This window comes from Tursiops truncatus, chromosome 1 (genome assembly GCF_011762595.2).
Source record: "Tursiops truncatus isolate mTurTru1 chromosome 1, mTurTru1.mat.Y, whole genome shotgun sequence".
Classification (NCBI taxonomy): Eukaryota; Metazoa; Chordata; class Mammalia; order Artiodactyla; family Delphinidae; genus Tursiops; species Tursiops truncatus.
Window position 1 is genome coordinate 37,914,368 of NC_047034.1, and position 27,709 is coordinate 37,942,076.

Genomic DNA, 27,709 nt, shown 5'->3' on the forward strand with positions numbered 1-27,709 from the left:
CAGAGGTGCCACCGGAACCCAGACAGTCCAGCCCGAGCAGCCATCCTCCTAATGCCTGTAATAGATGAACTTGGGTTTGAGGCCTAGCTCTGCCCTGCCTGCCACATCTGTGACCTTGGGGGAGTCACTGAACCTTTTGTGCCTTGGTTTCCTCACTTGGGGACAACAGTGCCACCTACATCATGAGATAATGCAGATGATGTATCTAGCATAGAGCTCAATAAGTAATTACTCTGATCAATAAAGACCAAGAAGTTCATGTAGATAAAATGCTAGCACAGCATCCGGGCCACAGTTAGCACACAAACGTTCGTGCCATTTCCATATTTTCAGCACACACATTCACACACACACACACACACACACACACACACACATCTATTTACAGCTTCTTTCTGAGATCTCTAGAGACACAGGGTCTGGTCTTAGTTCTGCCTCTAGGAGCTGTGTGATTTTGAACAGCTTGCTTCCTGTCTCTGGATTTCTACATTTTCTTCTGTAAACGAGAAACTGTATAGTTGTTCAGAGGTGAAAACGCCTCCTCTGGTCTCTCAAGTATAGAATCCATCAGTTGCTGGAGCAAAGGGGCCCCGTCTCCCTAAGTCTGGGTGATGAGTCGCTAGACTGAGCAGAGTGGGGGCAGCCTATTCTTCACCCACCACCAGGCCTCGGGCTTGAACAGAGGAGTACCCAGGAACCCCAGATGGGAGACAGAAACAAATGAGAAATGTTTACTTCACAGGGAGACAGACTATTTCCCCTCTTTGAAACTCCAGGCTCCTTTCTATAGATTTTTATTGGGCTTTTCACTTGTACATCATTTTTAGTTATGTTTCTGTGTTGGTCCAGGATTCAGCCAAAACAGAGAATGAAGGGCAAGGACACTGCCCAGCCAAGCGCCCTCCACTTGAGAGCTCCTGGTTACAATGATGTGGCCCGCCTCCACCATGTCTGTCCCTCAGCGGTAGTTGTCCCATCAGCCCAGGCTCAGCTGCAGCCCAGGGTAATCCTAACAACTGCACACCAGGGTGTTCCAGGCTGTGCTTTAGGTTGCATAAAACTTTTCCTGCAGCTGGACAGTATTCCAAGCCAGCCTGGCCCCCAGAAGCAAAGAGGGCAGATGAGCAGGGCCACAGGCTGGACGCTGGCGCATCACTTGCAGGTGGCGTAGTAGAGCACGCGCCCATTGATGTGGTTCCGGATCTGCTCCACGTGCTTCTCCAGCCCCGTCAGATCTGCCGAGCGAAGCGTGATGGCCTGGCTCCCCCGAAGCAGCTCCGACTCCATGTCTGAGGGCAGATGGAACACCAGGGGGAGGAAGACGGGCTGGTGAGACACCTGAAGACTCCCAACCCTTCCTTCTCCTCCCACCCACCTGGACGCAGCATCTGCGGGAGAAATCACCTCCACCTTGAGGGAGTCTGGCCCCTAAGGCAGCTCTCTCCAGCCTCAGGCCTCTCCAGCCCCCATCCCACTCTTAGAGAAACATGGCAGGGGCCAGACCCAGGAAGCCCTTACCCCAAGGATCCTCTGCCCCTACTCTTCTCCTCTGCTCTAGGCAGAGTTGTCCCAGGCTGACGAGGGAGGCCACTGGCACCAAGATAAGAAACCCGCTATGTTGGACCCAGACAGCTGCCATCCCACCAATGATTCCTTAGGTGGGCACCAGGGCAAAAGAGCTGGGTGACCAGAATTCCTCCCCATTGTCTCTCCCCAAAAATGCCACTCCAGGTAAATCTAGTCCTCCCCCTTCAGTCCATTCCACACACCACCACCAGATTATGTGTGGAGGATATGAAGGACTCCAAAGTGATCAAGTCCAGCCTGTCCCCCCTGTCATCCTAGGCAGGAGCCCCCTGTACCACATTCATGAGAGCTGGTACCCAGCCTCAGCCTGAACTTTCCAGGAACAGGGCCAGGGGGCACTGTCTCACAAGGCTCCAACTTCAGGCAGTTCTGCTTGTTAAAAAGTCTTCTCGTTAAGCCAGAATCTGAGCACATCTCGCTGCCACCCAATTGTCCCAGGTCTGTCTCCTGGGGTGTCGGAATCTATTCTTTCTGTTTCCTACATGGCAGTCCTTCACATGTCTGAGGCCCCATCTTCCCCAGATGAAACCGCCCTAGCTCCTTCATCCACTCCCCATCTGATATAATCACCAGGCCTTCCCTACATCCCAACCCTGGCCACCCTCCCTCTCAAGTGTGTGGGTTCGTCAATATCCCTTTTGAAGCTGTAGTAGCCTCCATTGAACTCGATCTCACCTGGGAGATCAGCAGAGTGTAACAGGGTTATCAACAGACTGACATTCAGCCAGTGGGTACCCACATGGACCTATGGGTTAATAAAACACTGAAATTTTTACAGCTGCTGTTCTATTCCCCGACCCCCATCCCCAAAGGCTCCTTAAGCAGGCTCCTCCCCAAAACCCTGCAATTAAAGGTAAATTCCTGCAAGCAGGTAAATGCTTGCTCCAATGCTACAACCTGAGCCTTTCTGGCTGGTAAGTGCAGGACACACCAGTTACTAAATATTTTTAATATCATCCTTGAGCCATTACTCCCTTTGTCTTGGCTGCTTTGAATTTTTTAGCTCTTTTGGCAGGAGCAAAGGCACTTCTGACTTATATCAAGCTTACAGTTACTCAAAACTCTTGGGTCTTTTTCGGGTGAGTAACAACTCATACGTGTTTATCACTAACCAGTTATAAAGTGTTTAGCTACATTATCCACTGAGAAGCCAGACCTCACCTGAGCTATACTTGTGAGTTTAGGTCCAAACAAGGCCAGAGTGAGAGGGAATTTTTCTCCTTACTTAATTTTATCCTGTTAGTTTCAGCCCATCCTTTTAGACTTCTGAGACTGCCTTAGAATGCTGGTTCTGTTATCTAGTGCATTAACTACCTGTCATCCTCAGATCTGATGAGCAAATTCTTTATCTTCATACAAGACACGGATGGACAGGGCCAGGGCGTGCACTGACCCAGCCCTGGACTCCTCCATCTAGGTCAGCTCCTCTCGCCTCCCCCTTTAGTTGTGGCCGGCCACAGCCACTGTCAACTTGCCAGCCCGCCTTTCTCCATAGTGTCCATCTAGCTAGCCAAACAGATTTTTGTCCAAAGCTTTCTCTAAAATTCAAAGAGGCTCTGGTTTTGTCATTCACAGAGCAGTGACCCCATCATCACATCTCAGAGACTGAGCCTGAAAATCTCTGTTCTCCTTTCCGAGGAACCTCAGAACCCTTTCGAAAGCTTCTTTCATTATGGCTTGCCATATTCAAAACCCTTGGATGGTTTCCTACTGCCTCCAGGGCTGAGTCTACCCACCTCCTCCTGGCATCAGGGCCGGCCACGTGGACCAGCCACACTGGCTCCGTGCTACTTCTCTCCCACCTGTTCTCTCCTCATCAACCCTCCTCTCCAGTTGGGTGATCCCGCCTCCATCCTCAGAATATGTCTTGATGTCCCTTCTCCTCCTCACAGCCTCTTCCAGGCTTATACAGCCTCCCAGGCCCACCTCAAATCTTATCTTTTTTGAATATTACCTTCCCTGAACATTTCTCTCTGATGTTATTTATCCTCTGAGCCCCTAGAGCTTCTATTATTCGGGCTTTTATCACAGTCCTCTTTGTGCTATTAAATAGTTTCATGAAGCTGGTGGCCAATAGGAAAAAATGGATTGCGAGCCTCTTGAGGGCAGGCCTAGTCTTTGTGAACATGTCCACACGCCTCAAAGCCACATTATATGCCTTGTACTTACTAGGTGCTCAGGAAATCCCTATTGATCTCACTGCCTTAGCACTGCTAGTTCCAAACATTAGGCCTCAGAAACGCTGGGTTGGGAGCAGCCTTCAGGGATGCCCTGAAGTCCAAGCCCCTGGACCACTCCCTCACCTTTCATCTTGTCCATCATCTCCATGGTTTCCCCAAACAGTTCCTCCGCCTCCATCTTGATGCTTAAGATCCGGCTGCCCTGCTCTCCCGGCGTGGGGCTCCGACCCAGCCGGTCCTTCAACTCAGCATACTTTTGCTTTATTCTCTCAAATCCCTGAAAAAGGAAGAACAGTCTCCACATCATCATCATCCCAAGTCCTAAAGACCTTTGGCTAAAGGACCTGATGTAACCCAAATCAGCACACAGAGATGAGGTGCCTCCTAATATCCCCAATGGGCTGATTCTGCCCATAAAAGCCCCTGGGCCACAAGCCATACCTTAACTTCTGTATTTCCCCTCCCTTCATCTACAGTGCCAGCACAGGGCCAGGTACACAGTCGTCACTTAGTAGTATGCTTGGCAGTTTGGCCATTGTACCGGGACCACCGGTACCCTGGAGACACTGAAACTGGCTCTTCGACCTTCTCTCTGACCTAATTCTGACAGTGATGGGGCTCAGGTTGGGCTAAATCAAGAGTTTCTGTCTGGGCTGGATAACCTTGACAGGGGACAAGCTCTGGATCAGGTGTCAAGAAACCTCCTTTGTAGATGAGCTTTAGGTCTGGACAGAGTCACCACTTCATCTGTGAGAGGAGAGGGATCGGACTGGCTGTTTCCAGCATCCCTGAACCAGCTCCACCAAAGGCATCCAGAGGGAGAATTCAGGTGCCTGGCCAGGTGCGCCTTAATCCTGAAGCCCCCACTGGATATTTCAGAATAACTGGTACTCGAAGTGCTTTGGAGCCCAATGGTCTTATGAAGTGTACAGAGTCCTGTCCTGCTCCCACCGGCCATGCTTGCTTCTAACTCTGCCCTCTAGGTACCTCCTGGGCATTCAGTGCCTGCTTGCTGGCCTCCTCTGCCAGCTGCTGGGCCTGGGCGGCCTGTGCCCGCTGCTGCCTGGCCCGGCGGCCGAGCTCCTCCATCCGTGCTCGGAAGCCACCCAGCTGCTCCATCAGGCTGGTCACCAGTCTTTCCGCTGGCCCCAGCACCTGCTGAACCTTTGTGGAAAAAGAGACCCGGAGTTTGGGGTGGGTCTCATAGGCAGTGACCTTCATTCTTCTCTCCTCCAACTCATCAGGCCACAAAAACTCTCTACAAGCAGGACATCACTATCGCCACCATCCCAATCCTCTATCTGCCCCCGGCATCCAGGCCTCCCAGTTCTCCAGCTCAGCTGACCAACCCCACCCACTCCTGCAGCAGCCACGAGAGCAGAAAACCAAAGGCTCGAAGCCAGGCTCAAGGCTCATAGGCTCCCTTCTTCAGGGCCCCAGCTCAGTTTCCACCCGGGTCACTTCCTGGCATCTTCTATGCCTTGCGCCTGAATCTGAATGTTCATTCCCACAAGTGGGGGAAGGAAGCCATAATGCCTACCTCAGCAACCCTGTCTTGGATAAGCTGAAGGGAGCGGCGGGTGCCTTGCATGGTGTCCTGGGCCTCCTGCAGTGCCAGCGTGCCCTGTCGCAGGTTCCCCAGCACATCCTCCACCTGGCCCTCCACTGTGTGGGCTCGGCTCCTGGGGCCGGGGGAATGGAAGAGGGGGGAGGGTGGAATGGGTGCACAGTGAATGAAGAGATGTGGGATCCAACTCACTCCCCAGTCCAGAGAATATCATTTCCAGCCAAGATAAGAAGGCAAGTATTAACTCAGTAGCTTTTCCACCCCAGGACCTCACCAAGCAGGTTGTCTGAGGCAGCCTCTGGGGACGGTTTCCAATAAGGAAGACGGGGCTGTGCCGAATAAAGTTTCGGCTGGATGCTGTATATCACGTCACCATCCCCCACCACAGTAAGCGCCTCCTCCTGTCTCCCAGCCCTCGGCACCCCTCTGACTCGCAGACGTTCCTCTCTTGCTTCCAGCAACAGAGTTGAGGGGCAAAACCCCAGCTCGATCCTGGGAGAAGTTCAGGGCCCAGGGCCACACCTGGCCTGCTCAGCCTCCGCCTGGAGCCTGCGAGCCCGAGCGATGTCCTGCTTGGTCTGAGAAAGCACCAGGTCCACGTTGGGGAGCCTGGCTGCGATGGCCTGGATCTCATTCATCTTCCGCAGGACAGTGGCAGAGTCTGTGGGCAGCCACAGGGCCAGCACGGCCTCACTGACCTCCTGGATGGTGGCTATGTCAGTGTCAGGGTCTGGAAGACAAACCATCCATTGGAATGGGGGAGCTCAGCCACCTCCCCAAAGATCAGAGGCCTCTCCAGGCTGACAACACCCGTGGGCAGCACCTCCATGCCATCTCTGCCCGGGCTGCCCAAAGAGCTGCGGCTCCCTCCCAGGCACACTCAGGCGCCCTGCTCTGAGGATTTCCGGGCTCGCTGCCGCGGGAGGATGGCTGTCGGCACAGCTGTGGCAACTAAGTGGCACCACAGGAAGCTGCAGGCTGGGGAGAAGGAGGTGGTACCAGGCAGCTGGTACTGAACAATGCCTGGAGCACAGATATAATCAGCCCTGAAGTGGGGAGACCAGCCAGGGACTGGAACTGCTTCCTTGGCAATAAGAACCCTTCCACGTGCCCCTCCTCTGGGGCAGAGCGCTCGCTTTTGCAAAGGCAGATCAAGATGACCTGGGCTTTGCTCACATGTCACCTTCTGAGAGGGGCCAGCCCAGGCCATCCAATCTAGGATCGCAACCTCTACCCTCTGCCAACACTCCTTACCCTCCTTCTCAGCTTTATCTTCTTCCCTAACATTTATCGCCACCCACGTGCTGGACGCTTAACTCATTTATTGGGTTTTCTGTCATTTCCCCACTAGAATGTAAACGACGTGAGGACGGGGACTGGCTTTCCACAGCTATAGCCCAGCCCCTAGCACAGTGCATGGCGCTTGGAGGCACTCTGTTTGTACATTCAGTGAATGATTGAAGGGGCTCCAGTCTCAGGCCTCCTCTTTACTATTCAAGCAAACTGGGACAAGTCAACTGGCTTCGTTGAGCTCAGTTTCCTGATCTGTGAAATGGGAATCACGATGCCCAACCTCAAGGGATGATATGAAAAAATCAATTTAGCAGGAATTTCACAATCCAACTCTGGGTCAGAGAGTAAGGTCAGAAGTACAGAGATGGCATCTCCTCCCCATGGTCACTTTTACAGATTCCACTGGTACTGACATGGTAGGGAAGGGGGCACCCGCCCACGCAGATAGTTTGCCCTAGAACTTAACTCCTCTGGGGCCCACCCAGCCTTACTCTGCAGTCAAAGGTTTCCTCACCAGCTGGCTACAGAGGTCCTAGACCCAGTCCCCTCCTCATGCCAGGTGGAAGGACATTCCTGGAAGGTGGAAACCATGCCTCTTTATTGCTATGTCCTTTTGGGGCCAGGGCAGCACACTGCAGGAGCTCAAGGCATAATTGTGGCTGAGTTTAATGAAGTGGGCTTTTCCCCAATTATGAGCTTTCACAGGGACCTCCCCATAGAGACCGCCAACCTCTCACCAGAGTCCTACTCTCAACGCAGCTTATATGTGCCTTCCCTAGAAAGCCTCTTACGGCAAGCACACCCTCACCTAGCGCCTGCCCTTCCTTTGTTCTGCCTCACTTCAGCTGCACCCGTGGGCTTGGTCTGAGTTACATTCAGTTTCATGGGTTTCTGAGTCTCAGGGTGGGCTCAGCAAACACTCACTGCTCCGAGCTGCAGGATGTGGGGAGCTGAGACTGCAGGTCAGATTGGCCTTGGGCCTTGCCCTCATGGAGCTTGAAATCTAGTGGGGCAAGGAAGCACAACCCTGAGTGACGGGGGTAAGCTCAGGGTGCTAGGACGGCTGTTACAGGGGCTCCTGACCCAGTCTGACAGGTCCAGGAAAGCTTCCTGGAGAATGAGATACCCAGGGGATCCTTAGAGGGTGTGTAGGAATTAGCCAGGTCGGGAGGAGTGGGGCAGGGCAGGGGAGACAATGCAGGGAGAGGACAAACATTAGAGAAGGCAAAGAAGCAAGGTGGGTGGTGGGGCGCTGGGAGGTGGTCCATCTCATAACGCAATAATCTAGAGTGTGGACTCCGGAGTGAGGTGAACCCTACCCGTACTCCCTCCAAGCTGGATGCTTCTAGGCAGGTTTCTTAACCTCCCTGTATCTGGAGTCCTCACATGCAAAGTGGTAGGCAGTCGGGATTAAATAATGTGAAGCACTTAGAACAGTGCCCAGCACTTAGTGAGAACTCAGGAAACCTGACCTATTATCTTTGTCACTTCCTCTGATGACCTGAGAAAGATGGTGTCCCCTCCCTCCTCCACTGGCCTTCCAGTCTCCCGCCCTCGCTGTGACCCTGCGCGCCCACAGCAGCTGGTACCCATGCTTCCTGCAGCGGGACTCTGGACCTTAGAATACACAGCCATGGAGACTGTAAGAATTGTCCCAGGTCCCTCCCAGGGGCCAGGCCTCTCTCAGGCTCTGCTCCTTCTCTCTGCCCCTCATCCTGTCCAAGGACTCAACCTGAGATACAAGACACAAACTGAGGGGACAGCAGGGACCCCGCAGCCCGGCCACTCCCTGCCCATTCATGGGAGCCCAGACTGCACCCCAAGGACAGGCTTCCTATCCCACCACCCCCTAGCTGGGGTTGATGCAGGATGGGGGGCCACCTAGCCTGCCTTACGCAGCTTCACTCAGGGAAGGTCTTCCTTATTTGTGAGTCCCATCCCCAAACTCTGGCCTGTCCCTGCTTCTCTCCAACCCGCCACCTGCACCCCCCAGAGGGGGCTCTGGCCTCTTGAAGCAGAAGCACAGCAATAGTAGCAGGAAGAACGACTGTCATTACACCAGGCCGTCAGCTCCTGTTAACTGGGCTCCCAGCCAAGCACATTCCCTGGCAGGGACCAGAAATTTAATAATATCAGTTCATACTCCTAGGGCATCTTTAATTTGTCAAAACACATTTTATGTCGTTGCTTGACACCCGGAATAAACTTGTAAAATACTATCATCCCCGTTGGCAGAAGCGAAAAGATGAGGCAAAGAGGAAAACAACTTGCCCAAAGTCCCACAGATTCCCTGAGTCCTGTCCAGGGACCTTCCCACTCCCCAGGTGGCAAGGGAGGAGATCGGGTTCACTTATTCAATCAATCAACATTGGGTGCTTTTCTGGGCCTGGACTTAGGCTAAGTGCCAGGGACACAGTGAATAAGACAGACGGCCATCCCTGCCCTCTCGGAGTTTAGAGTCCAGTTGGGAGACAAACATTACACTTGTAGACAGGTGAGCTCAACAGCCACAGGCTCGGAGTACAGCAGTGAAGGTTAGACTCCGGAGGGGAATATGGGGGAGGGGGATGACCAGACTGGGTGGTCAGAAAAGGCCCCCCGAGGGAGATATTTAAACTCAGACCTGGAGGGCAAGAATCAGCAGCCTTAGAGAGAGCATCCCAGGCAGAGGAACAGCAAGAGCCTCCGAGGCTGGCAAGAGCCTGGCCTGTTCAAAGACGGTTTGTGAGCAAAGTAGAGAGGATACAGGCCATACCCAGGAGGTAACAGAGGCCATGGTAAGGAGCTGAGAGCTTATCCCAAGAGCAAGGGAAAGCCAGTGAAGGATTTTAGGCATGAGTGGGATGTGACCCCGCTTACACATTTTTCAAAGATGTTTCAGACTGTTCTGCTGAGAACGGGCTATGAGGGGGCAGGAAGGAGGTGGGGGGTCACCTAGAGGCCCTGCAGCCATCCAGGTGAGTGATGGGGGCTGGTCCAGGGGGCATGGAGACCAGGGAAGGAAGTAGCTGACTGACAAGTGAGATGAGGGACAGGGAATGGGGCACTGAGGACAGGCGGAAGTCGAAACATCAGCCCGGGGAAAGGTGAAGACCAGCTCACCTGAGAGGAAGTCCCGGACCTGCTGAATGAGGAGCCGCGTCCGTGTGACGTCTTCCTCCATCTGGGCGCGGCTGGTGCTCACCTGCATCTCCAGGCTCTGAGCATCTGACTGCACCTGCAAGGTGGCTTCCTCGGCTGCCCTGATCTGCTGACACACGCTATGCGTCAGCAGTGGTTAAAGCCCCAAGAGGGCCTCTCGGCAGTCCCCGAGGATTCTGGCGGCACCTGCTACCCAAGATCTCCCTAGGAAACTTTTGTAACTAGCTCAGTTTGGCCCCAGAAGAGATGATGTAAAAACACTGGCCTCAAACTCTCTCTCTCACTTGCTGTAGGGCCACGGGAAAGTCACCCGACATCTCTGGGCTTTCGACTCCTGGCTGCAGAATGGGAGCTCTGACTCGCTTAGGGGCTCTGTCCCCTCTGCCTCCTCCACCACGGGCCCACCCCACCTCAGCCACACCTACCATCTGCCTGGTCTGCTGGAGCTGGGCGTTGAAGCCCCGCAGCTGCTTGGCCACCTGCCCTGCCGTCCGGAAGGCCCCACCTGCCCTGGGGAGAGCACCCCTGCAGTGGGAGCCACAGGCCGTGCCGTTGTCTCGGGGACACAGCTCCCCAGGGCATGCTCCCGGGGTGCAAGCCATCTCCCTGGGGCCCCCACAGAGCTGTGGAGAGATGGGGGGCATCAGAGGGGGTCCCCAAGCCTCCTCAGTGATCACTCCCCTCCCACACCTGGGAAACAAGCAGCCAGACATCTCCACGGCAACTTGGGCACCAGAAACGTGTTTCCTTGGTAACTGCTGAACACACTATGCGGGGTCAAGGGTCGGGATGGGGGGGGTGTGGGAGGTCCACGTGGCCCCAGGGGGGAATGCGGAGCAACAGTCGGTGAGTGACAAGCTGGGGCGGGGGGCCTCTGGAAGTGGGGCTCCATGACAGGAGTCACCTTGTTGGCGGCGGGTGTCAGATCAGGCAAGGAAGCCATCTGCAGCCTCAGGGCCGCGAGCTGGGGGCCGCCGGCCCCTCCTGCTCCTCCCAGCTGCTGCTCCAGCCTCTCCGCCTCTCTCCGGCTGTCCCTGAGCTGCAGCAGCCAGCGGGAGCTATCCGCGACCTGCTGAGCAGCCTGGGATGACCGCTGGTGGGCCGCGGTCAGCATCCGGAAGGCTCCTGTGGGAAGAAGAGAGGGGACCAAGCTGGCCCTGGACCCGGAGGCCTGGAGACGGGGATGAAGCCTGGCCCGGTGTGGCGTCTGTGTGCCCCTCCTCACCTGAAGGATCGGCACTGCTTATTTTTTCAAACTGCTCCCTCTTGCTCTGATACATAACGAGGAGGCGATTGAAGCTTCTGTCCAGATTCTCCAGGTCTCCCGAGAGGGACAAGGTCTCCTCCTCTAGGGGCAGATCCACCTGCAGGCCCTGGAGAGTCTGCCTGAAGTGGGAGAGAAGCTTCCACTAAAATACAGGAAGGGGGCTTCCTCCCTAGAGCCAGCCATCCCCTCGGAGAAATCGCTACTGAGTCAGCAAAAAGAGACGCCGTCAGTAAAAGCCACAGAAGGGAGCCTCCGCAGGCTGGAGAGGATCCTGCTGGGCAAAAGCTAGCACAACCTCCCTCCACCCCTATGCGGGCAGATCCCTCCTTGGCGTGTGTGACCCTAACAGTCCCCGCTTTCCTCCGCCTCCCAACGTCGGCTTCCACGAGGAGCATCCCCCGAGCCCCTCCTCCTCCTCTGCTGCCTACAGGCCTACATCAGCCACCACCTGTACCCCAGGCTCCCGAGTCTCTCTTCTGCAGCCCACACCTCCCCACAGAGCTCCCGTAGCTGCAACCCACTGGTGGTCTCCACCTGAAGGGGGTCACCTGCCCTGACCCACTAGGGCTGAGCTTCCAGACGTTCCTCCCTCCCAGGGCCTTTGCAGCTCCACCCACCACCATTCCCTCCACCAGCCTCGCGTACTCCATGGCCGGGCTTTGCTCAGCACGGACCGTCCTTCTGGAAAGCCCCACCAGGCCTGCACACCCAACCCACCAACTGCCTGCGGACTCCCTACTCAGTGCTGAGACCAAGGTCGATGGCACACCTAGATGGCTCATGCCCTCACAGTCAGCAAGTGCTCAGGGAAAGCAAACTCATAAAAACTTCAGAAGGAAACCTCACTGAGAAGGCACCTCGGCTGGTGGGAGGAGACCGTGGGTGGGACTGCTCCCATTCCAAAAGCAAACGCAAGTTATTTTTAGAGCCCTGCCTCTCAGATGCCCTCCACAAGGCTGACTAATGCAGAGCTGACTCTCCCACGGGCGGCACCGGGCACTTGAAAGAACTCAGGACTTGGGCTCGTGCCTGTGCTCCCGGTGCCCCGCTCTGCCCCTCGGTGGCCACGTGACTCTATCATGTCACCTATCTGTGCCTGTTTCCTCATCTGCAAAATGCAAGGAATAACACCCACCACGCCAACCTCCCAGGACTGTCGTGACAGTGAAAAGAGAGGCGCCTGTGAGAAACCTCGGTAGACGGTAAAGGGCTGTAACCGATATAAGGAAGGACCAGTGTGCCCCTATGTGGACCCACGTGGCTCGGCAGGGAGAGGGAATGACCTGATGGAGACGATGGCATTGGCCACCTGGGCCACCTCCTGCTCCGTGACCGAGGCGCCGCCGAGGATGGCTTGGATCTGCTCCAGCTTGTTCTTCGTGTCCAGCATCCGGGACGCCAGGCCGCGGTCCTCCAGGCCCGGCCCAGGCCACAGGCTGGTGGTGGCATTACGGAGGCTGCTGAGGCGGAGGGCCCGCTCCCGGAGGCCGGCGTCGTAGGTCTGGAAGCAGGGGTGGCAGGCCACACACACCGGGTAGCGGTCACAGTAGCCTCGCTGGCACTGGTCGCAGCGTGGCCCGGTCGAGCCAGGGCGGCAGAGACAGCGGCCCGAGGCCTTATCGCAGCCTGGTCCCTCCGTTCCCCGGAAGTCACAGTCACAGGCTAAGGGGGGAGAAATGATGGTCAGAGGCCTGGGGGTCAGGAAGATCAGGTGTTTGTGGGGAAAGCCCGAAGAGGAGGTCTGACCTCAGGGTCTTTCACACTTAGAATGAGACAGTCAAGGCCAGAATGAAATCATGGTAATGACAGCAAGCCCTTACGTAGCACCTCCGACGTGGCAGGCCCTGTTCTGAGCCTCACCAGGCACACGCTAACGCTTCTGACCCTCACCACACACTCTGTGGCAGAGTTAACACGCTCATTTTCCCATTCGCACAGATGAAGCATCTGAGGCAGTGTGCCCCTTGCCCAGATGAGGAAACTGAGGCCTGAAGAGGGGGAGCAACTCCTCCCGAGGTCACAGAGCCGAGAACAAACTCGGGTCTGCGTGCCCTTGTCACTACTTGTCAAACTGACTCCCCCTCAGGACTCACTTTCTCCATCTATGAAGAGGGAGAGGAGGACGTTTCCTGCAGATGGCTTCTGGGAAATGGTTTCTCAGGGAAGCGGGAAGCAAAGCAGCCCTCCTGTCATGCGCACATAGGGACATGGGGACGGCCTGGTGTCAGCCCCGGGGCAGTGGTGGGGAGCGAGCGCTCCTATGGGTTGCCAGGGCCCACCCCGCGTGGACCAGTACGGGATGCCCTCCCCCACCACAGACCCACGTTTCCCCACCACGAGCCAACCCGAGCACACCCCCCCCATGTCCTCCGCGTCCCCACTCAGTGAGCACACCTCGGCATCCCATAGCTGCATCTCCGTAGGTCTTGTCAGGACACTGGCGGATGGCTGCAGCGTTGCAGGTCAGGCCACCAAAACCTTCCTGACAGGGGCACTGCCCTGTGAACTGTGCGGGGAGAGACCGGTCAGGGGGCAGAACTCCCCAGTGCACCCCAAAGCAAGGGCTCCCACGAGGACACAAGCTCTGAAGTCAAAGCCCAGGACGGCCCTGCAGAAGGGCCCTGCGAATGTGGCATTGCCAAAGGCTGCGAGCCACGGACGGAAGGACATTTGGTGGCCTCCCCAGGGGAAGGTGGACAGAAGCAGCCCAGTCTGACTTTGGAAAGACCCAGAAGGGCAGTGCGGAGGGGAGACAGAGGCTGGTGGGTGGGAGCCCTCCCTTGCTGAGGGGCCCATGCTCTACCCCGCCATGTACCTGGTTGCACTGGGGGCTGAGGGAGTTGTGCGGGTCGCAGGCACATGGCTCGCAGCCCCGGCCGCTGGCCAGCTTCCAGTGGTAGCGAGCGCACTGGTCACATTTGGGGCCCACCACGTGGGGCAGACACAGGCAGCGTCCACTCTCCTCATCACACGGCATGTCCCGCCGGGCACCCAGGACGCTGCAGTCACAGCCTGCACGGGAGGGAGGGCTGCTGAGCTCGGGGGCCGGGCCACCAAAATCTTACCCCCAGAGGACGTGCACCAGGGAGGGGCACAGCCTGGGAAAAGAACAAGTAGGGCCGTTCCCTCCAGATAACCTGGCTGACTCATAAGGCCACCGCACTTTCCCACCAGTCCCCACACCTGGCTGCTTGGCCACCTGCCTGCCCTCCCTCAGGAGGACTCTGTCCCACCTTCCACGTCAGGCCTGTGCTGTCACCTGCTGGAAGCCAGTGGCAAAGCACCCGACACGCAGCTCAGTGAGTAGGACCAGTCACAGATCTGGTGGCCCCAGGCGCCTGCCCCACGCCACGGCAGGCTGGGCCCCCTACTCACGGTGGCAGCCCTGCGGGTTGGCATAGGTGAGTCCTGTAAATCCCGGCTTGCACAGGTCACAGCGTTCCCCCTGCACTTGCTCCTTGCACACACACTGCCCGGTCACTGGGTCACAGGGCGCTCCTGGCACTGCCCCATCCGGATCACACTCGCAGGCTGAGAGACAAAGGCAGCCACGGCAGGAGGGACAAAGAAGAAGAGCAGAGAGCACATTCTAGAAGCCAGGCTTCCTGGTTCAAATCCTTGTTCCACCACTTCCTGACTTACAACCTTACCACCTTAGTTGAGTTATTTAATCCCTCTGTGCCTCAGCTTTCTCACCTATAAAATGGGGGTAATTATACAACACTCACAGGCTTCTTATGAGGAATCAATGAGTAAGTGTAAAGCAGACGGAACAGTGCTTGGCACATGTTAAGCACTATAAAAGTTGTGGTTGGCATTATTGACTGAATGGCTACTCTGTGGCCAGCACGGAGCTGGGCAATCTTGCCTGTCACCTTATGTCAGCCTCACGATAATCCTGAGAGGTGAGGATGCTCATCCCCATTGCACAGATGAGGAGACTGAGGCTCAGAGATGTTCAAAGAACATACGCAAGGTCACACAGCAAGCAAGTGCTGGAAACAAGTCAAACTCAAGACTTTCTCACTCTTTCCATAAATAGATACATATCAACAGGAAGTGAACCAACTTTCTCCCACCCCAAAACCCAAGCCCCTTTCATGGCTTTCAAAACGAAGACTCTTCCTTCACCTAGGAAGTCTTACCTGATGAACCCCACCCGGATCGGAGTGCTTCTATCTCTTTGCTCTCTCCCCTATGAACTCACTGGCCCTTGTGATGTGTTAAGTCACTCCTGGGTGACTTACATGTTCATTGAATAAACATTCCTGGAGCATCAATTATTTGTCTGTCCTTGTGCTAGGGCCCAAGGATATAAGAATAACCCCTGCCATGGAGGGGTCCTTAATGTTGGAGGAAGCAGAAAAATAAAGAGCAAACCACACTGACTTGCTTAGAAGGGCACAGCTAGGTTAAAAACAATTGCCCACAAGTCCTGACACACAACCAAGTCTTCACGCTTCCTGAGGGCCTGTATGTCCTTAGGGACATGTGCTCTGTTGAGCCCAGAACAGATGGGGATTAACAGACCTACGATGCCTTGGGTCCCCGGAGCCCCTACTCACGGATGCAGGTCTCCTGAATGGGAGCACCAGGACGCCGGTTCCGGAAATAGTGCAGCTGACACCGCTCACAGTTCTTGCCCTCAGTGTGGTGTTGGCAGTTGTCACACACACCTCCATGTGTCCCCTGGCTGGCGGCAAACACGGCTGGGTCGAAGTGACATGTCTCTGAGTGTCCGTTGCAGTCACACCCTGCAAAAGGGATTACTAGGGCTGACATTTGAGCAGCACCGTTGCCGTGTACAAAGCACATTCCACACTAACTCACTGGCATCCCCAGCAACTCTGCAAGATGCTCAGGTCTGGGAAACAGGGCAACTGAGGCCCAGGGAGGCTTTTGTAATTTATTTCAGGTTATATAGCCAGTAAGAAAGGAAAACAGGGAACTCAGGCCTCTTGACTCCCAGTGTGGGGACTGACCCAAGAATAATACCCATGTTGAGCCAAAGAGAGAGCCCTTTGAATGGTCCCATGTCAACCCTCCCCCACTGCCACCTGCTGGGTCTCCTGCTGGGTCACTGCCCTTCTCTGGGCTGGGATCTTTGTTGCCCTCATTTATGCAGGGAAGGGCCCGGCCTCCAGGAATCTAATTCCATGGATTTCAACTCTGGAGGCACATCTGAAGTAGAAAGAATGACAACAGGGAACCACGTATGTCCTACACTGGATAGGCCAGAAGTAGGAGGACCTGTGGTTAGCACGAAAGGCACGTGGCATCAGAAGCATGGACCAAGTCGTGGTCCCTCCAGGCCTGGCTGAGGAGAAGGGCCAGGAGCGGTGGGAAGATGCAACTCAAACACTTTCTCAAATACCCTCTCTTTCCCCAAAGAGCAAGGAGAGCGTAAATTTCAGAATGCAATTAGGTTTAGATTTAAATAATAAAGACTAGATTCTCCTCGTGTCCCCGATGGGCCAGCACCCCAACCAGCTGCTGCAGGGGAAGTGGGTGATCCCAGGCTCATACTTTGGCATTCATGGGGGTCCTGGTCATCTGCGGGTTTCCAGGGCTTGTCGTTGTAGAAGGGTGCACAGTGTTCACAGTTGGGGCCGGCGGTGTTGTGCTGGCAGACGCAGACCCCATGGACCTAGGAGAGGGGCCATAGGTTACCATGAATAATTATCACAGGAGCGTCCCAGCGATGGACTTGCCCTCTCCGCTCTGTCCCCAGGGTCCAGCTCAGACCCCAGCTCCTCCAGCCTTCACTCAGCTCCTATGACACTCCCAGATGCCGGCTTGTGTGGTCTGTGTGTGTGTGTGAGTGTGTGTGTGTGTGTGTGTGTGTGTGCATGCATGCACACCTGCACTCCTCCTCCATTTAGGTTTTTAAAAGCTCAGCCCTTGCATTTGGCCATCCCCATGCTGCCCAGTCCAAAACAGCACCTGTAAAGTGCTTAGACAGCCTTGTTGGTAAACTGTGATTCTAGAAGCTTGTGGGCCCCCTGGAGATGTACATTCCAACAATCTATGACTGCAGTTGTTTGGCTAATAAGACTGCAATGCTGAATTGTTCCTAGACTCATTAAGGTATAAAAATAGAATAGCAATTGCGTGCTAATTGTCTTCCATATTAAGCTCACCACCGGCAGGCTGGCATCTAGGACTTATATTGTGTTTGCTCCATCCTCATCCCCTACTCACTCCTAACAGCACAGCTGAGCTGAACTAGCCGCTCCCAGGACAAGCCCTACTTCTCTCCACCTTTTGGCCTGTACGGACGTTTTTCTTCCTGACTAGAAGTCCCCTCACTATCTATTCACCAGCAAAATCCTGCCAGCTAGAACGGCATGTCCTTCACCTGGCTTGCCTTGTCTCTCTAATTCCATGGATTTCAACTCTGAACGCACTTCAGAATTATCTGGGGAGCTTTTTAAAACACACCAATGCCCAGGCCCAATTCAATCCAATCTCAGGGACGAGGCCCAGCCATCGGTACTTTATAAAGTGGTGATTCCATTGTGCAGCCAGATTTGAGAACCACCGGAGCTGGGCAGGCCGTTGCCCTCCTCTACATCCTCATAGGCCAGAATCCTGCTCAGCCTGTGTTCTGGTCTTTTGTTTATGGACCCTAATGGATGACACATCTCTGGCACTGGTCTCCCTCTGCCTTCCTCTGTAGCCTAGGGCAAGCGCTGGCCCAGAAGTGGAAAGGATAAAGCTGCCCGATGCTCATGTCACCTGTATTTCCCTCAAGGGTCGCTTTACATGATTTCATCGTGCGCCTCTATCACTGGGGCAAATATCATAGTCCCATCTGTTAACAGAAGAACCGAAACCCCAGAAAAGTGAAATGACAGCTCCCTCTGCTTCTTCGTCCTAGACTCTCTCTCCTCTACTGATGGTTCTCAAGTTTGGTTTCACAGCAAAATCCCCTGGGTTGCTTCTTAAGCTGGAGTTTCTCTCTTCCGTGCCTGATGCATCTGACTCAACAGCTCTGGGGTGGACTTAGCATCTGTGTTAGACTCTGTTCTCTCACCCTGCCCCATATCTCACCCCTACATGGGACTTTACAGTCCCCAAACCAGTGGCTCTATGGCAGGATGTCAGAACCACCCTGGCAGGATGTTAGAATCACCCGGGGCTTTAAATAACAATAATAAAATCAGAGTGTATGAAGGTGTGGGTCTGGGTGATGTTTTTTAGCTCCCCGGGAAATTACAATGTGCAGCCAGTGCTGAAAATCAATGCCTTAAGCTCCCCCACGAACACCCATGCTTATACTTCTACTTATATGTATGCTTATACTTACATATACTTCTATGTTACTGAATAAAAATAATTTCAAACCATAAAGCAGGTCCAAAGAAGTGCTGCAAAATCTGACCTTTGAAATGATAATCATTTAGAATCATTTTCACCATTGCTAAAATATTAAGTGCTCGAGTCTTAAATTTAGTGCCCTCCCTCCTTTATAGAAGCCAAAGACGCGTCAGTCTGCCTGGGTCTTGCCCCTCCCCTCTCCTTTCCCCCTCCCTGGGCTGTCACCTGCACAGTGGTGGAGGGGCTGGCAGGGGCTCTGGAATTGGGGGCACAGCGGTCAGCATGGCCGTGACAGAAACAGCTCCCCTGCAGACGCAGCTGGGAAACGGCATAGTAGGCGCTGGGAGGGTGATAGCCCCTCTGGGGCACAGGGGCCAGCCTGGTGAAGTTGACTCTCAAGTTTGTGATCGCCCCCAGCTCTGAGGGGCACAAACAACAAGGAGGGAGGGGGTAGAGATGGGAAAATAAAGAACGGGAAGTTAGAGGCAAATAGAGACTCCTAGGGCAGGATGAGAAGGAAAGGAATTCTGGTCGCACCATTCCATCTTCCTCAACCTTCCCACGACAGAAAAGACCCACTCCACCCTGGCTCAGGCCTTTTGAGCCTCTGGGGCCACCACAATACCCCTATGGGCTGAGCAGGGCAAGTGTTCAATCCAACCATGTTGACAGAGGTAGGAAAGACAAGGAAATGTCCATGATCTGGGTTGCAACCATGTTTTGTTCCCCATCCACAGTCCCACAGGCTAGAGGAGTAGCCACACTGACCTTGAATTTTTTGACTTTGAGTTGCTGGGATCCCAGAGGCTAAATCCATAAGGTTAAGTTGGACCTGCAAAGAGAGGGGAAATGGAAGACCTGAGGAAGAGGTGAACTGTGGCCCAAGCCCAGAGGTTCTCCTTTCCATTCAATGCCCTGACCTTCTCATACTAAGGTCTTTCTTACCTGGAGCCTGAGATGACCATGGATGTGAGGTCTGCCAATCACTCTGGGGGAGGGAGATGATCACTGGGCCTTAGATGAGTGTGTGTGTGTGTGTGTGTGTGTGTGTGTGTGTGTGTGTACACAACCTCTCCTCTCCAGTTGAAAATAGAGCTATCCCAAGAATTTCCTGATTTCCTTGGGTCAGAAGTTACAGTGAGATATATAATAGACATATGAGGGTTTAGGGGATACTAATTTTCCAAAGACCCAGGATGAGTGAGAGGGTCCAGAGCCAAGGATGCATGGACGTGCTGACCGCCACACTCTAGACAACCCCAATTTCAACTACGCCGTTCTTACTTGATTAAAAAAAAACACTCATTGGATGTGACTTCAGCTGCATATCCCAGGAAGAGTTTTCGCATCAACCTCCCACAAATCAGGGAAAAGTCCCGTGTTCTGACGTGTGGTCTGGGGCATGTGGTTACGTGGATCTAGATACGGCAATAACCAAGGAGGAGTCGTTGCAGGGAAGGAAAGAGACGCACTGCCTACAGGAAAGGCAGCGCTCCGAGCAGCTCTGAGGGCTCCCCTGGGCCTCAGCCAGAGAAAGGAGACAAAATACAGCCCCTGAGGGTGGGAGCGAGGGAGCAGTGATGAAAGAAATGAAAGGATTTGACCCCAGGTGGGAGGATTCAAGGAGAGAGCTGGGTTGGGTTATGCAATATACTCAGTGTGTTTCTGAAATATCCTTCCTGGGCAGCAAAGCGGATGTGCAGCAAAGACGTGCCCAGAGGGATCATTATTGGGGAGCTCAGGAAAGACAGCAAGACTCACTGCCTGGGGAAGGGGGTGGTTCTCATAGATTCTCCAAAGCCTGGTGACCATGTAGCGATGGGATGGGAGAGACCTCTCCCCGTGCCTACATTTTCAGGGTCCCCTCTGCCTACCTTGGCCCCATCCAGGCGACTGTTAGGCCTCTGGGGCAGAGGCTGGCACCGAGCATCCTGCCAGCTCTGAGGCTGGCCCTGGCGGACCCGGGGGAAGGCAGACGTGCAGTCGGCAGCTAGGTATTGGTACACCTGCCAGGTCTTGCCGGAGTCCGAGGAGCGCTCGATCAGCATGCCAGCAGGCATGGGCCCCTGCAGAGACACACACAGGGTTGGGGCCTGAGTGACACCGCAGTGGGGACGCGATCACAGAAAGAGGCTCTTAAAGAGGTGCTGGTGGCCCCTGAGAACCACAGTGAGGAGGGAGAAAGGGGGCTGCATGGGACGAGTGGGCTCAGGGGTACCCGGGTCCAATTCTCCTAACAAACCACCGGCCCCAGCGGGTTTTCCCCAGGGGAGCCGTGGAAAGTGATAGAAGGCAGACCTGCATTCCAGGAGGCATGATCCCTAGCTCAGCCCACCACCCAGGCGGCCAGGCCAGAAAATTCTCCCACTGCACTTCCCACAGCCAACCGTTTTTTATCACCTCTAGCTCCCAATTCTGTCCCTCCTCTTTTTCCTCGCGTGGCCGTGGCCATAGTTCAGGTCCCAGTTGCACTGAGCCTGGGTTCCTACAACAGCCTGGAACTCAAGCCCAGCTTTTGTCCAGGCTCTCCAAGCCACGCTCCCCACTTCACCTACAGGGTTATCTGATCACATCACTCCCTGCACGAGACCCTTCCACGGGTCTGCGCTGGCCTAAAGATAAAATGCAAGCCCCTTAGCATAACATACTGTCATGTCCCTACTTCCTCTCTCAGTGATTTCATCCATTTCTCATGGCTTTAAATGTTGTTTTCATGCTGACAGGTCCCAGCCTGGAACACTTCCTTGGGTTCATAAGCCAACCTCCACACAGAGAGAACTTGCTTTCTAAAATGTAAAGTGAGCCATGACTCCCCTCCCTCCACTAAAAACCTTCCAGTGGCTTTCCACTATTTTTTTTCCCCAGCTTTACTGAGATATTATGAACATATCACATATGTAAGTTTAAGGGGTATCAAATGTGATGACTTACAAAATGATTACTGCAATAAGGTTAGCTAACACTTCTATCCGCTTACATAATGACCTTTCCGTGTGTCATTTAACAGCTTTCAGGTGTCTAGTACAGTATTATTAATTATAGTCACCACGCCATACATTAGATCTGTAGAACTTATTCATCTTATAAACCTGGAAGTTTATATCCTTTGATCAACATCCGCCCATTTCCCCCTCCCTCCAGCCCCTGGCAACCACCATCCTTTTCTCTATGTTGATGAGTTCAGCTTTTTAAGATTGTGTATATAAGTGAAGACATGCAGTATTTGTCTTTCTGTCTGTCTCATTTCACTTAGCAGAATGCCCTCAAAGTCCATTCATGTTGTCCCAAGAGGCAGGATTTCCTTCTTTTTTCATGACTGAATATTCCTCTGTGTGTGTGTGTGTGTGTGTGTGTGTGTGACATCTTCTTTATCCATTCATCCACTGACTGACACTTACATTGTTTTCATATCTTGGCTATTGTGAATAACATTGCAATGAACACGGGAGTTACAGATATCTCTTTGAAAAAGTGATTCCATTTCCTTCCAATATATACCCAGAAGTAGGATTGCTGGATCATATGGTAGATTTATTTTTTTAACTTTCTGAGGAAACTTCATACTGTTTTCCGTAGTGGCTGCACCAATTTACATTCCCTCTAATGGTGCACAAGTATTCTCTTTTCTCCACACCTTCACCAACACTTATCTCATCTTTTTTTCTTTGGCCGCACCATGGGACTTGCAGGATGTTTCCCAACCAGGGACTGAAACCAGGCCACAGCAGTGAAAGCCCAGAAGCCTAACCACTAGGCTACCAGGGAATTCCTTACCTTTTTGATGATGGCTATTCTGACAGGTGTGAAATGACATCTCATTGTGGTTTTGACTTGCATTTCCCTGATGGCTAATGATGTTGAGCATCTGTTCATGTACCTGTTGGCCCTTTGTATGTCTTCTTTAGAGAATTACCTATTCAAGTCCTCTGCCCACTATTTTTTTTTTAATAGATCTTTACTGGAGTATAATTGCTTCACAATACTATGTTAGTTTCTATTGTACACCAAGGTGAATCAGCCATATATATACATATGTCCCCATATCCCCTCCCTCTTGAACCTCCCTCCCATCCTCCCTAACCTACCCCTCTAGGTCACCGCAAAGCACCAAGCAGATCTCCCTGTGCTATGCTGCTGCTTCCCACGAGCTGTTTTACATTCGGTAGTGTATATATGTCGATGCTACTCTCACTTCACCCCAGCTTCCTTCCCCCTCCCACCCTGTGTCCTCAAGTCCATTCTCTATGTCTACATCATTATTTCTGCCCTGCAACTAGGTTCATCAGTACTGTTTTATTAGATTCCATATATATGCGTTAGCATACAGTATTTTTTTTTTCTCTTTCTGACTTACTTCACTCTGTATGACACTCTCCAGGTCCATCCACCTCACTACAAATAACTCAGTTTCATTTCTTTTTATGGCCGAGTAATATTCCATTGTATATATGGGCCACATCTTCTTTATCCATTCATCTGTCGATGGACACTTAGGTTGCTTCCATGTCCTGGCAATTGTAAATAGTGCTGCTATGAACATTGTGGTACATGTCTCTTTTGGAATTATGGTTTTCTCAGGGTATATGCCCAGTAGTGGGATTGCTGGGTCATATGGTAGTTCTATTTTTAGTTTTCTAAGGAACCTCCATACTGTTTTTCCATAGTGGCTGTATCAATTTACATTCCCACCAACAGTGCAGGAGGGTTCCCTTTTCACTACACCCTTTGCAGCATTTATTGTTTCTAGATTTTTTGATAATGGCCTTTCTGACCAGCGTGAGGTGATACCTCATTGTAGTTTTGATTTGCATTTCTGTAATGATTAGTGATGTTGAGCATCCTTTCATGTGTTTGTTGGCAATCTGTGTATCTTCTTTGGAAAAATGTCTTTTTAGGCCTTCCACCAATTTTTTAATTAGATTGTTTATTTTTTGATATTGAGCACCATGAGCTGTTTATATATTTTGGAGATTAATCCTTTGCCTGTTATTTCATTTGCAAATATTTTCTCCCATTCTGAGGGTTGTCTTTTTGTCCTGTTTATGGTCTCCTTTGCTGTGCAAAAGCTTTTAAGTTTAATTAAGTCCTATTTATTTATTTTTGTTTTTATTTCCATTACTCTAGGAGGTGGGTCAAAAAGGATCTTGCTGTAGTTTATGTCAGAGTGTTTTTCCTATGTTTTCCTCTAAGAGTTATATAGTGTCTGGTCTTACATTTAGGTCTTTAATCCATTTGGAGTTTGTTTTTGTGTATGGTGTTAGGTAGTGTTCTAATTTCATTCTTTTACATGTAGCTGTCCAGTTTTCCCAGCACCACTTATTGAAGAGGCTGTCTTTTCTCTATTGTATGTTCTTGCCTCCTTTGTTGTAAATTAGGTGACTATATGTACGTGGGTTTATCTCTGGGCATTCCATCCTGTACCATTGATCTATATTTCTGTTTTTGTACCATACTGTCTTGATTACTGTAGCTTTTTCTGTTTTTGTACCATACTGTCTTGATTACTGTAGCTTTGTGGTATAGTTTGAAGTTGGGGAGCCTGATTCCTCCAACTCCATTTTTCTTTCTCAAGATTGTTTTGGCTATTAAGGGTCTTTTGTGTTTCCATACGAACTGTAAGACTTTTTGTTCTAATTCTGTGAAAAATGCCATTGGTAGTTTGATAGGGATTGCACTGAATCTGTAGATTGCTTTGGGTAGTACAGTCATTTTCACAATACTGATTCTTCCAATCCAAGAACATGGTTTATTTCTCCATCTGTTTGTGTCATCTTTGATTTCTTTCATCAGTGTTTTATAGGTTTCTGAGCACAAGTCTTTCACCTCCTTAGGCAGGTTTATTCCTAGGTATTTTATTCCTTTTGTTGCAGTGGTAAATGGGAGTATTTCCTCAATAGATGTAGAAAAAGCTTTTGACAAAATTCAACACCCATTTATGATAAACACTCTACAGAAAATAGGCACAGAGGGAACCTACCTCAACATAATAAAGGCCATATATGACAAACCCACTGCAAGCATCATACTCAATGGTGACAAGCTGAAAGCATTTCCTCTAAGATCAGGAACAAGACCAGGATGTCAACTCACACAACTCTTATTCAACATAGTTTTGGAAGTCTTAGCCACAACAATCAGAGAAGGAAAAGAAATAAAGGAATGCAAATTGGAAAAGAAGAAGTAAAGCTGTCATTGTTTGCAGATGACATGATACTATACGTAGATAATCTTAAAGATGCCACCAGAAAACTACTAGAACTAATCAATGAATTTGGTAAGGTTGAAGGATACAAAATTTCTGCCCACTGTTCTTGAATAAATCTGAACTCCTGACCATGGCTGAAGAGGGCCCTGCTCCCTCACCCCGTCTCATGTCACTGTGCACCTCCATCTCCTCAAGCCCTCAGTCACATTCCCTCTTCAGAGCCTTTGTTCATGTTGTTTCTTCTGCTTGGAATACTCCTCCCCCTCGTGGGTTCCTCCACATCTTTTCTTCTCAGCTTAAATGTCACTTCCTCACAGAGATGATTTTATACCTATCTAACATGCATTCTTCTGCCCACACTCTGCCCACCCCACCCCATCATTTCCTATTCCAAGATCTCATTTGTTTCCTTCGTAAATGTCACACAATTTCCAATTATTTATTTGTTGGTTTCCTGCTTTTTATTTTCCTCCTACCAGACCAGGGTTTCCCAAACTTGACACTGTTAATATTTGGAGGTGAATAATTCCTTGCCATGGGGTCAGTGCTTGTCATTTTAGGATGCTACGCGGCATCCCTGACCTCTTCTCACTAAATGTCAATAGCATACTGACAGCTGTGACAACCAAAATTTTTTCTATAAACTGCAAAATATTCCCTGCTGGAGAACCACTACAGTAAACCATAGACCCCCTTGTCTGTTTTTTTTTTTCTTGGCCACACTGCATGGCTTGCGGGATCTTAGTTCCCCAACCAGAGATTGAACAGGTGCCCTCTGCAGTGGTGCAGCAGAAGCACAGAGTCCTAACCACTGGACCACCAGGGAATTCCTCCACCTTGTCTATCTTGTTCACAGTGTACCCCCACCATCTAGCACATAGTAGGCAGTTAGTACATCTGTTGAATGAATAGATGAATCTTTCACCTACTTTCCTCCCTCCCCATTTACATCTGTAAACTCATCTCTCATCAGTTTGTAGCCTTCCACATCCCTACCTCTCACTACCGTATACATATTTGCCCCACCAGACCCTACGTGCATTCCTTTGTCCCCTTCCCCCAATTATATACCTTCTTGCCTCTTGCCTCCTGGCCTTTGCACTTTGCTGTTCTCTTTGCCTGGAATGAACTTACCCTTCACCTGGATATTACTGGCCTAGGAAGTTTCATCTTCCCCTGGGTGTATTCTCTGATCCACTCCCCCAAAGACAGATCAAGCTGGAGGTCCCCCTCCTGGGCTCTCTAGCACCTCTTCTTACCAACATCAGAGCACACATCCCACTGTCTTGCTACTGGTTCTTTATCTTCCCTACATATACCAAAGCAACTAGAGGATCGTGATCTAGTTTTAGTCATCTTTTATAACAGCATATAATCAGTGTTCAATATGTGTGTAGCAAGAATGGACAAATAAATGAATGGGTGAATGATGACAAAGCAATGAGACTACCAGTATCCATCCAAATGAATATTTCCCTTAGAAGTTGTCACTGTTAGGGACTAAGCATTTGTTCAAATGGCACTAGAATTCCTCAAAATACTTTTGACCTATTCTTGCGGCAATGTTCTTAGAGCAACTTCCTCAGTCACATAGGATATTAGGAAAAGGAAAAGGAAAAAAAAAAAAAGTCCTGTCAGTAATGAACGAAAATGTTCCCTCCAAAAGGCACATCTCCAAAGGCTAGTCTAAAAGCAGAGTCTGAAAAGTAATAGCACTGAATGAGTAGATTGCTCCAAAAGCACATCTTATATGAGGATGGGCCAGTTCTTGGTTGTCTGTTAAACTCAATCTCATCAGTAAAGTTATTAAAACAGAGTATACCAAGAAAACGCAACTGTATAGTAAGTGGCCAGGCTTTATACAATTGGTCTTGGCAGAGCTGAATACATTAGATGGGCTAAGAGTGGAGGATGCAAAGAGGGAGAGGATATATAAGCACCACACAGCCAAGACAAGGAAGGTGGAGGCGTCACTGTTCTCCCAGAAGGGGTACCTCTGCTGTCACCATGATACAGGCTCAGGGTAAGTGTCACCTCAGCCTGGGGAAGGGAGGCCCACTCAGCATGTGGTACCATCACCTCCAGCCTGAGGAGACAAGGACCCTGTGCTCCCCATGAGTCCACGCCCACACAGCCCAGAGTCCCCCTCTCCTAACCACTGCCATGCCCAGGAAGCACACCTTAAAATCCATCATGATGTCTTGAAGCTGGAATTTCCTGTCTAGGTCCAGCTGCAGAGAGACAGGGCTCACATCTGGAAAGACAAAACGTAGAAACTTTAGAGCAGAGGATTTCTACCTTCCCAGGCTCTAGGAAATCAGAAACTCTCTAACCTTGATTTTCCAATTTCCCTCTCAGAGAAGAGGGGTACCAATATGTTTCTACTTACTATCACCTATTCAAGATCCTATCTCTTCTTGGCCAAATTTCCTTCCCACCATCACTTGATGCCCTTAAAACCTTAAAGAGTTTCAACTCCTCTGTTCGACACAAATCTGTTCGCAAAGCTCAGTTCCATCAGCAAGCCCACTGTGACTAAGTAGAATGAAATTAAGGCATTTCTCTCTCTTCTGACCCTTTCATTAACCTCCAATAAATTCTTCTACCTACAGCATCTGAAAGACCTCAAATACAAAGAGAGAAGGTTCTGCTTGTCAACCACCCACATCCCACTACAATAAGAAAGCCCTGGGAACCCCAAAGGGCTCCCGGGCACCCTCCCCATCCTGTGGGAGCCTCCACATGTTTGGGCCCCTGGAGGCTGTGGCAGGTCCTTACCATTCTGTGACTGCCACCAGCGCATGGGGCCCGAGGACGAGACCACATTCTCCACTCGGTGACTGTTGTAATTGTGAGGCAACCTGGAGTCACACTTGCAGCATTTCATCTGCCACTGTGGGACAAAGAGATGCCAGAGACTAAGAGGGCCAGTGAGAATTCCCCACTTGTATCCTGAGAGCCCAGAACATTCTCTCCATGGAAATGCTACCCTTGGGGATCCATTGATTTCATTAATACACTTGGAAGGATCAACCTCTCAAAACAAGGCTACTGTTCATCTTTTCATTTACGTCCTTTGGGTCCCCCCCAACACATAGCTAAGTAAATAGTAAATAGAGGTTGTAATTGGGAAAGTGGTATGAGGTGGT

At 51.6% G+C, this 27,709-nt stretch overlaps 1 protein-coding gene across 1 annotated transcript in view; it reads right to left on the reverse strand.

Moving 5' to 3' along the window:
- Window positions 1–778: 778 nt before the first annotated feature.
- Window positions 779–27,709, reverse strand: part of LAMB3 (laminin subunit beta 3) — a 40,534-nt gene continuing 13,603 nt past the window's right edge. The window contains exons 4-23 of the mRNA XM_033852901.2: window positions 27,339–27,453; window positions 26,741–26,814; window positions 20,230–20,421; window positions 19,124–19,187; window positions 18,581–18,774; window positions 16,562–16,682; window positions 15,601–15,789; window positions 14,411–14,566; window positions 13,851–14,047; window positions 13,430–13,541; window positions 12,319–12,697; window positions 10,994–11,154; window positions 10,673–10,893; window positions 10,194–10,391; window positions 9,730–9,874; window positions 5,857–6,064; window positions 5,308–5,449; window positions 4,755–4,931; window positions 3,891–4,044; window positions 779–1,289 (exon numbers count right to left, since the gene is read on the reverse strand). Coding sequence (XP_033708792.1) covers window positions 1,153–1,289; window positions 3,891–4,044; window positions 4,755–4,931; window positions 5,308–5,449; window positions 5,857–6,064; window positions 9,730–9,874; window positions 10,194–10,391; window positions 10,673–10,893; window positions 10,994–11,154; window positions 12,319–12,697; window positions 13,430–13,541; window positions 13,851–14,047; window positions 14,411–14,566; window positions 15,601–15,789; window positions 16,562–16,682; window positions 18,581–18,774; window positions 19,124–19,187; window positions 20,230–20,421; window positions 26,741–26,814; window positions 27,339–27,453 — 3,336 coding nt within the window. The 3' untranslated portion in view covers window positions 779–1,152. The remainder of the gene's footprint in view (window positions 1,290–3,890; window positions 4,045–4,754; window positions 4,932–5,307; window positions 5,450–5,856; window positions 6,065–9,729; window positions 9,875–10,193; window positions 10,392–10,672; window positions 10,894–10,993; window positions 11,155–12,318; window positions 12,698–13,429; window positions 13,542–13,850; window positions 14,048–14,410; window positions 14,567–15,600; window positions 15,790–16,561; window positions 16,683–18,580; window positions 18,775–19,123; window positions 19,188–20,229; window positions 20,422–26,740; window positions 26,815–27,338; window positions 27,454–27,709) is intronic.